We start from the raw sequence: 12233 nt of genomic DNA, 5'->3' as shown, positions 1-12233 counted from the left end.
ATTTCTTCAAGAGTTCCAAAAACGCCGATGCGGTGACCAAGGTCAAAAAAAAAACACATCTCATTCAGCATGCAGGAACTGAGGAACATCACTCGGTAATCTACTACTATTACTATAACAACATCATATATATCGGGTTTCAGGTTACATTCTCTACCTCTGACTGTCACTCTCATCTCAACACTCAGCTTGCATCGCGTTACAGGTAAAGGCGGCCGAAGGACTCTCGAGGGAACCAAGTGCTAGCACACGAGCGAGGCCCGGAGCGAGTGCGTCGTCGACAGGTTCGTGCACGACGCCCACCGTATGACGGACTCCGCCACCGCCACGTCCAGGGGCTCCCGCTCGCCGGCGCCGATCGTGTGGTTCCGCCTGCTGTTGATGCCGGCGCCCCGCGACTGGTTCGTCACAGGCCTCGCCGTCCCCATCACCTCTGACATCCTCCGAGACGTGGAAGGAGCAGCAGCAGCGACCGACACCCCCTGTGACCCCGACGGCTCGGGCTCGCCGCATTCTTGCGCGCAGAAGAACGAGAAGCTCGGCATGGAAGCCACCGGCGGCGTGGGGAACGCCACGCCACCACCGAGCTCGCTCGCCTCGCCGAACGAGAACCCAGACATCGAGCAAGATGGGGCCATGTCGGGGACGAATGCCGAGAAGGACGACCTGCAGGCGAAGGTGGGAGAGCACGCCTCGTCATCCGACATGCCCTGGCAGGCGATGGGGCCGCCAGTGTTGAAGCTCACGTCCCTGCTCCGCGTCGCCAGCGGCGTGGAGAAGGAGCACGAGCCGAGGTCCTCCCTCCTGAGGCCGATGCCGTGGCAATGGCTGCAGGAATCTTGTGTTTGGTCCGCGTGCTCTTGCATCCACGAATGCTCTGCGTAAGAAGATTTGTTTAGATAAAAGTCCACATGGTGAACAGCTACTACAAAATGGGGAGAAGCCATCATTGACAACAGGCTGATCTGTACAGTAAGGCCCGGAAATGATGCTATGACAACCAACCAAACCAGATTCCATGAAGGGTGGAAGAATGAATCAGCAACCTTAAAAAGTAACATGAGCGAAGAGAAGGGGAATTTAAAATCTCTGTACGGTAGGAGTGGATCTTCCAGAACATGACCCTACCACAGAATGGTGATGACTGCAATGACACTCATCCTGTTCCCAGCCTTGCAAGATTAAATTAGGAAAACCAGCAGCTTGAGCTGGCGCTAGCACACTGCTTAGCGGAGAAGCTACAATGCTTTACTCAATTTGTAACGTAAACAAGGCAAAATTTGTTGAGGGGTTAAACAAGGCTAGCCATGTTTTCGATTATCTCTATGGTCGCCAGTTCAATTGCCTGAATTTATAGTCAGGAATCATGAATTGAGCTAAAGATATTGACGCACGAAAAGGGCTGGTATTTAAAATTGACAGTTTCGAAAACGGATGAATTCATGTCCTGATTTATAGTCAGGAATCATGAATCGAGCTAAAGATATTGAGGGCAGGTAATTAAAATTGGCGGTTTCGAAAAGACGAAAACGGATGAATCCATGTCTCACCTAGAACCTGCTTGGCGGTTAGTCGTTGCCTAGGATCGCGCCGTAGCATCCCAGTGACCAGCTCCTTTGCTGAATCAGAAACCCTATCCCATGGATCAGAAGGGAACCGCAGCTCTGTCGACCTTATACACTCGAAGATCTTCGACTTGGTTTTCCCCCAAAACGGCGGGATGCCGCTCAGGAGGATGTAGAGTATAACCCCGGCGCTCCACACGTCGGCAGCTTCATTGTATCCACCGGACAGCACCTCCGGCGCAATGTAAAACGGGCTTCCTACCATGCCGCTCAAGCTTCGACCTGACAAAAAACCCAGATTCTTCTGATTTTAGCTCCCAAAGACTAGCATTGACAAAGTGCGCCTTGCATAGAATTGATCAGATACCAACTGTACCAGGCAGGATGTAGGTGGCGAGGCCAAAGTCCGCGAGCTTGATAGGCGATGATGGCGACTTGCTGACAAGGAGGATGTTCTCCGGCTTGAGATCCCGGTGCACGATCCCCTTGCTGTGGCAATGGGCCACGACCTCCATGAGGTACCGGAAGAGCACGGCAGCCTCGTGCTCCGAGAAGAAGCCGCGCTCCTCGAGACGGTGGAAGAGCTCCCCGCCGGCGCAGAGCTCCATGACGAGGTGGACGGAGTCCTCGTCCTCGTATACCGCCTTGAGGTCAACGACGTTGGGGTGGCCCGAGAGGCGCGCCATGACCTCGATCTCGAGCTTGACGCCCCGCACGTCGTCGGGGGACACGAGGCGATCCTTGGCGATGGACTTGCAGGCGAGCGCCTCGCCGGTGACCAGGTCGGAGCAAGAGCGGATGACGCCGAACTGGCCCCACCCGAGCTGCGGCCCCAGCGCGTAGCGGTCCTCGAGGCACGAGACGTGCGCCGCCTCCAGGAAGGCCCCGCGCAAGCCCGGCGCCTTGTATGAGTTGTACTTGGCTTCGGCGCCGCCGCCGCCGACGCAGCCGGCGGCGGCCATCGCGTTGAGGTCCCACACGCTGGAATCCGGAGAAGCCTCCGCTCCCAAACCACCTCCGCCGCCCCGGCGAAGCGAGGCTCCCGTGCTCCCGAATCTGGGCGCCTCAGTGCCCTCCCTCCGCGGGCATTCCGCGCTCGGCAGCCGAATCTGCGGCGAGGAAAGCGAGAAAGGCAAGCAAGAAACAAAAAACGCAAAGCTTTAGCTCTCGGAGCCCCCAAAACCGCGGCTTTGTCCCGCAAAAAAAGAAAAAATCTTTCCAAACAAAAAAACCGAGAAACCCCGCGGGCTCGGGACCCGGACACCGACTCGGAATTCAAAATTCCCAGCCCGGGGAGCGCGCAGGCGCCCGCGAAACCCGCGCGGCCGGCGCGGCGGCGGCAGAGCCCGCGGCCAACCGCCCGAGCAAGCTCCGGCGGAGCCGATTGGGCGAGAGGCCGCGCAGATCGAGCCGCGTCTCGCCCGAGAGGCCGAGACGGACTGAAAAACTGCCGGAGAAACCGCCGCATCCGGCCTCGAATATACAGATACACTAGAGGAAGAGACTCACCCACGTCGCTGCGGCGGCGGCCGAGCGGAGTCGCCGGCGGCGGGGTCAGCTCCGCCCAGCTCGCGGCATTCGGCCGCGCCGCGGGAGGGAGGAAGAGGGAGAGCTTGAGGGGGAGAGAGACAGGGGAGGAGAGGTCACGGTGTTGGTCTGTCTGTCTGTTCCGTTGGTGGGGAGGCGCCCCCACTTTTTGATAGGGCTAGCTGTGCTGCTAGTCGTGGTAGAAGAATTAGAGAGGGAGTCGAGTGGTAATTAGCAGCGTAATTAGGCCTCTAATCATGTGGGTAAGCTTTGCTTATTCACGCCCTTCTTTCCATTTATTATAGGTAAGCTTGGAGGGTTGCTCTTGTCTACTAATTTGCTACACCCCATCACCAAATACTTGATGTCTTCAATTAAAAAATAATACTATATATATATATATGTTAATGAGCTTGTAGATAGGATGTGTAGGATTTGGGGGTCGTTTAGGATTTAGTGTTCTAATGTGGTTGGTCGGGTTCGCTTTCAAATTAGGTGCAGTGTTTCTTCTTCAGAGTGAACTGTACGTTTGGGGATTTGGTGCCCCTGCCTTGCTGCCCCGGCCGTACCGTTAGTTAAAAACGGCACATGCACGCCTGTGCCTGCGATCCTGTTCGGGTAATTTTTTCCCGCTTCCCTGCTGCTTTCGGTCTGTTACTACTGTTGCTCAGTACACCTGTCCTCTAGGCTGGAATGGATGGATGCTGGATTATATTCATGTGTAGTGTAGAACAAGCGTGCCCTGGTTTAGCAAGTGGCATGCTTGGTTTGTGCCGACTCATGGGCTTGCTGTTTAGTTTCTCCAAGTTTTTTCCCATTGTTGGCGTTGTATTTGTATTCGTGGAGGATTTGTTTCATTTGTAACGCACAAAATAGTGAGTATCTAATCTTTTTTTCTAAAAAGTATATGCTTTTTATGAGTTCTCATCCCCAACAATTACGACAAAAAAAAAAAGAAGTTATGGAATAGGCTCATGCGCAAAGTTGACATTGTAAAAGAGTCACTTTTAGGCTTTGTTTGACATATATAGTAGGACCTTTTTAAGACTGTTGATTGGCAATGCACTAAATAGCGGCTATCTAATCCTTTTTTAAAATATATATATATATATTTTGGCATTGTCACGGCAAAAAAAAATAGCCCGAATACAGGGCAATGTGCAAAGTTAAAATAATATACTAAATGAATAGGAGCCAAAGTTCCAAATCATTCCATTATTAAGTTCCCCCACACACTAATGCAAATACAAATGCGTAGCGAAGCCAAAGAAAGAACCCGGGCCCAATCTCTCAAATTATGTAGTTTAGTTGGCGATGCAAGTTTGTTTGTTCTGGTTGTCATGGACCTTTCGATTTCTTGGATTTAGTTTAAAGGATCCACCACTACAAGTTGGTCCTCCCCACCCTCAAGTGGGGTGCTCCAGACTAAACCGTGATGTTTATGAGCTACACTATTTAATTTCGCTACGTCTTTAGCTTTTTTGTGCGTGTTGTATTCCTGACGCTAGGAGTCACATTTAGGTTCTGCTTGACATAGCTTTTTTTTTTAAAAAAATGGTGATCATATGCAAGTATCCAATGTTTTTTTTTTAAAAAAATCAAATGTTGTTGGACAAAGTTGCTTCAGGAAAGAGTTCCTAATTCTTTTTTTTTGGGGGGGGGGGGGTGGGGAGGGGTATGCAAAGTTGAACCAGAATTATGTCCTCCATAAAGTTCTCCAAACAATAACGCAAACGCAAATTGCACGGCAGAACCCAAGAAACCGGGCCCAACCTCTCCTATCATATATATATATATATTGGTAACCTAACAAATTGTTAGCGCAAGTGTGCTAGTTTTTGCTGATTCGCATCACCTTTTCTGGTTTGCTGATGATGAATCGGTTTAAGTAGCTACAGATAGCACTACAAGTTGCCCCTCCGATCCCTCAAGCGGATGTCCAGACCAATCAGAACCGTGGCGCCCCTGAGGAAAAAAAACGTCACGTTTTTTTTTTGAAAGGGGAAAAAAAAGGTCACGGCTTGCCTCGCCACTTCTGATTCTACGGCTTGTCCCGTTTCGGACGTGACGAGCAAAGCCGCCCTGCCGCCTGGTTGCCACCAAAGATGGAAAGCGACCCACTGGCAGCCGGCACTGCGCGCACTCTACTAGCTGCCGCTGCTGCTTTGCTTCTGACGGCGGCCATCCAGAGCCTGGGGCCGTGGCGGCGTTGCTTCCGTTTTGGGTTGGCAGCAGCAGCAAACATGATGGTTTTTTTTTTCTCTCAAGTAACCGGCTTGCATTGCACTGCACGACGTCGTGTCAGGTGAACCGGTTCAGGAAATCTGCGATCCTCCTCGACAAAAGTGGATGGCAAATGGTGCGTGTAATGTGGCTGCTCCTGCTGGGGCTTTTTGGGCAGTACATTCACGGCTGTTGCTCGCCAAAAGGCTGCAATGACAATCAATTTTTTAAAAGAACTATGACAATCATCGACGGCAAACATCTTGTACAGGACTTTGAGTTGGGGATGTTATTGGTCATGCATGTAAAGGATGCTGGAAATAGCTGAGCTGAAGTGGTCACAGTGCAGTAGTAAGTGGACAAGGACAAGCTGCTGGTGCATCATCTTACTGGATGCGTCCGTGATCATTTAGTTTCTTTTGTTAGAAAAACTGAAAAAGGAAGAAGCTCTCCTCGGTGCACTGAGCACTTGTGCTTTATTTGCTGCCGGTGGCCTGCAAGGGGAACAATCAATTCTCCGGGCGGTGGCGATGATGGTGTCTTTGAGATCCTGGACGCGACGTCGGTTGGAGCTCAAAGTCCATTACCAGTCCTTAAACAAATGATTTTCTTTTGGGATATGTTTGGTGTGGCGAGGAATCTAGCCAAGTGCTGGGTGCCAGGCCGGGTTGGTGCGTTGCACTGCACTGCACCAATGCAAGTGTGACACGAGCACGACCTTCTTGTCCGAGGACCTTTCTTCTTCTACCAAAAAAAAAAGGATGGAATACTGGCACGGGCCTGGGTGATCGAGACCCCGTCGACCTGTGCTTTTTTTCTCTCCAAAGACGACCTTCGCTTTTTAATTTTACTACAGTAAACAAGCTCTCTGCTACTTGGACAATAAACAAATTACTACATGACCAAACATAACAGCTGTGCTTGACCACATACTTCATTACGTCATTAGCCCGACAGTTTTTTCACTCCAAAGGGCGGGCACACGGCCATCAGCTCAGCCGTGGTGACTGGTGAGCTCAGAGGATCCACGCGGCTCCGTCCAGCGAATCCTACCGCTCGCTCACGGCCACGCCCTCGGGCCACCACTCGCCGACCGCCACGTGGGCTTCCGCTGCTCGTGCCGCCACTGGCTGTCGCCTGCCCCCCCGTGCACCGCGCACGGCCTGGACGGAACAGGACACGAGGCGCGCTAACGGTAACTCGAAGCCAATCCCATGTGGGTCGGGGCACGTGGTGGGGCCCGGGGGAGCCAGCGGCCGGTGGGTCCCGTCCTAGCTTTCGAGTGAGAGAGAGAATGTCAACGGGGGCTGCTGGGTTTGCGGTGAATGATGATCACGGATGGGGGCAGTTGACCTCTTTCAAAAGTGACCGATCTGTCGTTCGTTCATGGCCGTCGAGCCGTTGACATGGTACTGCAGCGTGTTTGTGTGTTTTAGCCCTGCACATGAATGTAATTACCTGTTCCATTTTTTCATGCCATGGACATCTTTTTGTTAGGGGATGAAAAATATACGACTCCCCTCAATCCCACTATATTTGCGATTTTAAACAACTGTATCCATGATTCCAGTGGAAAAAGATCTTGACACTGCCTTCAAAAGAAAACGCTAGATAAAAAAAGAAGAAGAGAAAACATTACTACGTTAGATAAAACAGAGTGGAGGTCGTAACAACGCTAGATTCACTTTCGCTAAAGATCAAAGATGGGCCCGGCACCCATAGTTTTTGTTAACCGGTTTCCGAACTCCAAACGGAACACACAAGTACGCAGACACAAACCCAAGGAGGCAAAACATAGGAGAACAACTGTCCTTTCTAAGTTCAAGAAAGAAAAAGATAAAAACCGAGTCTTTCCTATGGGACTTGGATGAAATGCCAATGCTGCGAACAAGGTCGAGGATGTGAACTAGTAGCGAAAGGGGCCTGTAGTATGGTGATTTTTTAGTAACGGTACCCTAGTGGTTATAAGAGGCTCAGTAGTACTTTAGATCTTAGATTCGACTACTAATGAAAGCAAAAATTTTAGAATTTAATGGCGTTATGCTTTCAGTGGTAGACAACATTCTCATCGACAGCAAGATACCTGGTGACTTCGCCAATCTCGAGGATTTGCCGGCTCAATGTTCTAAGATGCTTATAGAAGTAAAATTTATATACGTATGTTTATAAAAATAAGTGTACGTGCGCTGCAAGTGTCTGAATTCTACTGTCTAATACGCTAGCTCCATCTCTTTTCTTAGTTTTTTTAGAGGGTGGGAGGAGAAAAACCCGTTTCTTGTGCACTATTTGAGGCCCAGTTGCCATACGGCCGGCCAAAGGCCCAAATACCACGGGACAGCAGGCCGTGGAATCAGCCAATCAGGCCCGCCCACGACCTCGGCGTGATCCCCCGTCCAAAAAGGCAAAGGCGGAAAGAGCACACGATTCCTTGCGCGTCCTTCTTCCTCCCCCCCACACGTCATTCCCCAGTCCGTGCCCGCGGCTCCACTCCCGCCGCTCGCCTCGCTTCAACTCCCGCTTCCGCTCCCAGGCGAGCCTCACCTTCCCGCGGGGGCCGACCGACCAGCCGCGATGGCCGACGCGTACTGGAGGTACGCGGCCGCGGACCCGCGCCAGCAGCAGCCGCCGCCGCCCTCCGCCGCGGCCGGGGCCGGGGCGCACCCGGGCATGGGCGGCGCCCCGCAGATGGCGCCCGCCGGGGGCCAGCAGCCCATGAAGCGCCCCCGCCCCGCCGACTTCTCAGGTTCGCCTCTGCCCCGCGCGCCCGACCCCGCGATCTGATCCGCGCGTCGTCGTCCGCGTTGGAATGGAGCCATTCCATTCAAGTTGGCTCCCCAACCAAACGCACCCTTAGCTGCCGGCCCGTTGCCCTGCTCGCTCGATCTGACCGTGGCGTAGCGGGCGCCGGGCACTTAGGGTTTTAGCTGCTCGTGTGCGCTGCCGCGGCTTGCGTGCAATGCGCTGTGATTGTTTGCTTCCGCCCGTGCTGGAGCCTGAGATCGCGCGAGTTCCATTGTTTCCGCCCGAGCTGCTTCGGTGGTGAGAGATGTGCACCGCTGATGCGGTGAGTTTGGTGATGTCTGTTTTGGGCTTCCTGCCGGAAGCAGGTGGATTCGGATTTTTAGTGTTGAATTCGTTCTCACGGATCTGCCGGAGTGGACCCGGCTAGTTGCGCGATCCGTCGCAATCACTTCAAGCTTTGTTCGGTTATTCCCGAGATGGGAGGTATCAGAGGGGATTGAGGGGGATTAGATCCCCAACTGACTTGTAGGGGATCAAATCCCCCTCAATCCCCCTCAATCCCTCTCAGCTAGGGATTAAACGAACATGGCCTCAGTGGTGCTGTGGTGCAGTCTGCTGTTGCCTATTGCGGAGGCTTATGTGTTTCTTTCCGATTTAGGATGACACCTAAAGCCCACTGATAGATTCATCCTGTAGCTTAGATGTTGAGTGGTCTATGATGTTGTGCTCATAATTTTGGATCGATTGTTTGGTGCGAGTTGTGAGAGCAAACTGTATGGAAACTTTGATTGATTCATTACGTACACCAGTGTAGGCCAAACCCAACTGCAACAGGAAGGTGAAGTATCTATAGAGACTAAAAACGTAGTACTTTTTCACCAAGCTTTCTATTCACACTGGCCTAAGTGCCTCCACAGCTAATGTTTATGACGGAGTCTGTTTGTCAAGTTGTAACCAAAAAAGGAGCTACTCCATCTTATTTCCACAGTTTAAAAGGGGAACTTGGTCTAGCAATTTTACGAAAATATGATACTTAAAATGAAAGGGATTAAACATTTACAATTAGAGGAAGAAATAATTAAGATTGGGCTGCAACTCGGAATAGCTTGAGACAGCATTATCATTAATTCCTGATCTGCATTGAAATGTTCCACAAAAATCTGGGTGAACGGTATCGCTTGGAATCTATATTTACCACTAATTTTTTCGCTCCATAGATGGACCTGGTGCACCTGACATGACTGGCTATTATCCTCGTGATGAAGAAAGGGCAGGGTATCGTGCTGCTAGAGACACCGAGGCTCTTAATGCGTCCTACGAACGTTTTCTGCGTACTGGGGTATCAATTGTTGTGTCGTTGGCATTATCATCTCTCAAACACACAGTCAGCTAACACTTTTCTTGAACTTTTTAGCAAATTCAATCCTATGGTGCTGGACCTGCTGGAGAACCTATTAGGCCTGCTGTGGGAGGCAATGCTGGCTACCCAGTTGATGAGCGTTCAATGATGGCTGCAAGGGGTATGGATAGCAGAAATATTGGTTATGGTGGTGGAATGCAAGAGCCTCCCCTTCCACCTGATGCCTCAAACACCTTATACATTGAAGGCATTCCTACTGGCTGTACACGTCGAGAAGTTTCACGTATCCTTAAATCTATATAGTTCCTGCTGTTCTCTTTCCCTATACATACATTGCATGAACTGCAGGTAATATCAAGTATGATAGACCTCGATCTTTTAGTTATTGGTCCTTCACTTTTCCCCCAGATATCTTCCGACCATTTGTTGGCTTCCGTGAGGTTAGGCTTGTAAACAAAGAACCGAAACATGTAAGCTAACTATTTGATTTCTTTCAAGCCTTTGTCTCTTCTTTGATTTCATTCATTTTTCTTACTACTTTCTATTGGCAGCCTGGTGGTGACCCTATTGTCCTCTGTTTTGTTGATTTCGCTGAAGCTACTCAAGCTGCTATTGCCATGGATGCTTTGCAAGGTGAAACTGATGAACTTGACATATACAGATACTTTCCAAACTATGCTCATTTGAATCTAAATCATTTGTTAAAGTTAATTCCTAAACTACTTCTGGTTGCATTTAGTCATATACCGAATGTTAAAGTTACTTCTTTGTTTTTCTATGTCGAAAACCATGACTACAATGTGTTCAGGTATTGGTCTTATCTGCTTCCATTTTCCTTGAATGCCTCAAGTTTTATCTTGTATAGATCTGAGCTGAAACCTACCTTCTCTTTTAGCGGTCATCCTAGAAAGCATGCAAGAACCTTTAAAAACCTTCTAGCACCACTTTACATATTAATGTTTAGGTCTTTCATATGGAAATGTTAGGGCAAACATTCGTCCTCACATGTATTTTCATGAGGTTAATTTTATTATTTTTGTAGCATACTATTAGAAAAACTAATGGTCAGATTTGTTTATTGCGGGCTATCAATGAATGTCCAAACGACAAGTAAAAGAGAATGGAGGGTGTAACTATTTCTTTCTTTCTTTGCTATCTCCTTTTTTCTCCCCTGAGTGCTACTTTGTGCTTTAAGATCCACAGACCAAGGGCCCGAACCTAATACTCGTTCGCTTCAGCTATTTCGCCGGCTGTGGCTGTGGCTGCAGCTGCACTGCCCAGCCGTGGTTCTCTTGCTGCGGTATTGGAGCAGCTTATGGGATACAGTTATTTCAAGCAAACTATATATCCTTCCTTGGTTTTGGAGAATGGCCACCCAAAACCTTTCCAAATCAAGTTGTGTAGGTCTTCCCTTTATAGTCCATACTAAAATTCTATAAAATTTCCCACCGCATGGCCAGTCACAATTTGTCACTGGTGCTTATGCCACTTGGTGGATTCAGTTTCATGTGATAATGCTTCCCATCTTTATATTGACACACACATGTTTTGAAAAACACTACAGCAGAAAATATTGTGGACACCCTTGGCTCACCGATACCGTGACTAGTTTAGTAATTGGTTCTTCGTGTGGCACCAGTTTAGTGTTATGGATATTACGTCATGATGTGATTATGAGGGTGAGAGCGGTCCACTTCATGATGTGTGCCACCCTATATCTTATTCTAGAGAGATGATTAATGGGCAAGGCTGTGTGAAAGGGGCCAATGTCCAGATTTCATGGGACATTTGTCTCCAACATCTCTGGTAAGATCAGTAAGTAATTCAGAGTTAGCTGTGGCATCTTGCAAGAATATGTTAAAACAGACTGTTCAGTGTTGTCCCTATGTGTTGTGGACTGCTTGTGAATTCATTTTCTATCAATAACGACATATACAGATGCAGTGTTCGCCTCGACGAAAATCACAAAGCTCCACGGTTGATTTTGCAGGCTATAAGTTTGATGAGCATGATCGCAACTCGTCCAATTTGCGTCTGCAGTTTGCTCGCTTTACGGGTCCAAGGGGGAATTCAGGACCTGGTGGGCCTCGTGGTAGGCGATAAGTGCTTGGCGTTCGGATTGCCAGGTGATTTGAGAGTCTGATCATTCCATTCATCCTTTCTTTTGAAAGGACCAAATCTGGCAATGATAGTGTTAATCAACAGCTTCTATCGCTGTTTTGTAGGACTGATCGCGTTGAATGCCCATGAGGGATGCTGTTAGTTTGATCGTCGTTCCAGAGATGCTACCGCACAGTGATAGGTTCGTTAGCTTGTGCCCTAAGTGGTTCCAGCTACGCGACCCTGGTCTTGCTAGATGTCTTCTAGGCAGAATAGACTACCGATGGTTAAAACGTTTGTGCCATACTTGTCGACGTAATGCCTATTGCCGAGTTGTTTGTAATGTGCTGATTTGTATCTCGAGGCAGTTTTGCCGTTTAATCCGTGGATCTGACGAATGTTGGCCTGGCTGCTACATTTGAGAGCTTGCATATTTCTCCATCTGGCATAAAGGCTTCCTAGTCTGTATTTCATGTCTATTTAGTTTCCAGGCACATCAGTTTCGGATGTGGCACATCTGCTCAGCTGCTGCTGGTTCCTGTTTTATTGGATTAACGCGCTGCGCATTGTATGGCCGCCCTGATCGTTTGGAAAATGTGGAGTGTTTTTTCTGGAACGCTGTCCTGTTAATCCATTCCACGGTCGGTGAGCCTGATGAGATTTTGTGCTCGTATTTGTTCTTTGGGTGCAGTATATGCAGCCTGTTCCAGGTGGCC

The 12233-nt window shown here is 49.5% G+C and overlaps 2 protein-coding genes across 2 annotated transcripts; one reads left to right on the top strand and one right to left on the bottom strand.

Annotated features, from left to right (window-relative positions):
- Positions 1–79: 79 nt before the first annotated feature.
- LOC112891100 (calcium-dependent protein kinase 17) lies at positions 80–3234 on the bottom strand. Its single transcript, XM_025958030.1, has 4 exons — positions 3075–3234; positions 1942–2674; positions 1551–1847; positions 80–877 (listed from the first exon to the last, which is right to left on the bottom strand). Exons 2-4 carry the CDS (start codon positions 2525–2527, stop codon positions 243–245), a joined length of 1518 nt encoding a protein of 505 aa, XP_025813815.1. The 5' UTR covers positions 2528–2674; positions 3075–3234; the 3' UTR covers positions 80–242.
- Positions 3235–7751: 4517 nt separating this feature from the next.
- LOC112890883 (nuclear speckle RNA-binding protein A-like) lies at positions 7752–11994 on the top strand. The gene is made up of 7 exons (XM_025957754.1): positions 7752–8058; positions 9275–9396; positions 9472–9700; positions 9826–9887; positions 9969–10050; positions 11408–11543; positions 11643–11994. The coding sequence occupies exons 1-6, from the start codon at positions 7887–7889 to the stop codon at positions 11518–11520; spliced, it is 780 nt and encodes a 259-aa protein (XP_025813539.1). The 5' UTR covers positions 7752–7886; the 3' UTR covers positions 11521–11543; positions 11643–11994.
- Positions 11995–12233: the final 239 nt, after the last annotated feature.

The sequence above is a fragment of the Panicum hallii genome, chromosome 4, assembly GCF_002211085.1.
Source record: "Panicum hallii strain FIL2 chromosome 4, PHallii_v3.1, whole genome shotgun sequence".
NCBI classification, from domain to species: Eukaryota; Viridiplantae; Streptophyta; class Magnoliopsida; order Poales; family Poaceae; genus Panicum; species Panicum hallii.
The sequence above is the reverse complement of the archived record's forward strand: the minus strand, read 5'-3'. Positions and strand labels throughout refer to the sequence as shown.

Excerpts from the sequence above, each read along its gene's own strand:
- LOC112890883 (XM_025957754.1), top strand. The coding sequence starts at position 7,887 with ATGGCCGACGCGTACTGGAGGTACGCGGCCGCGGACCCGCGCCAGCAG. Across the intron at positions 9,397-9,471 it reads AACGTTTTCTGCGTACTGGG|CAAATTCAATCCTATGGTGC; the intron begins GTATCAATTGTT and ends TGAACTTTTTAG. Across the intron at positions 9,701-9,825 it reads TACACGTCGAGAAGTTTCAC|ATATCTTCCGACCATTTGTT; the intron begins GTATCCTTAAAT and ends CTTTTCCCCCAG.
- LOC112891100 (XM_025958030.1), bottom strand. The coding sequence starts at position 2,527 with ATGGCCGCCGCCGGCTGCGTCGGCGGCGGCGGCGCCGAAGCCAAGTAC. Across the intron at positions 1,848-1,941 it reads CGCCACCTACATCCTGCCTG|GTCGAAGCTTGAGCGGCATG; the intron begins GTACAGTTGGTA and ends GTTTTTTGTCAG. Across the intron at positions 878-1,550 it reads AACCGCCAAGCAGGTTCTAG|AGCATTCGTGGATGCAAGAG; the intron begins GTGAGACATGGA and ends CTTCTTACGCAG.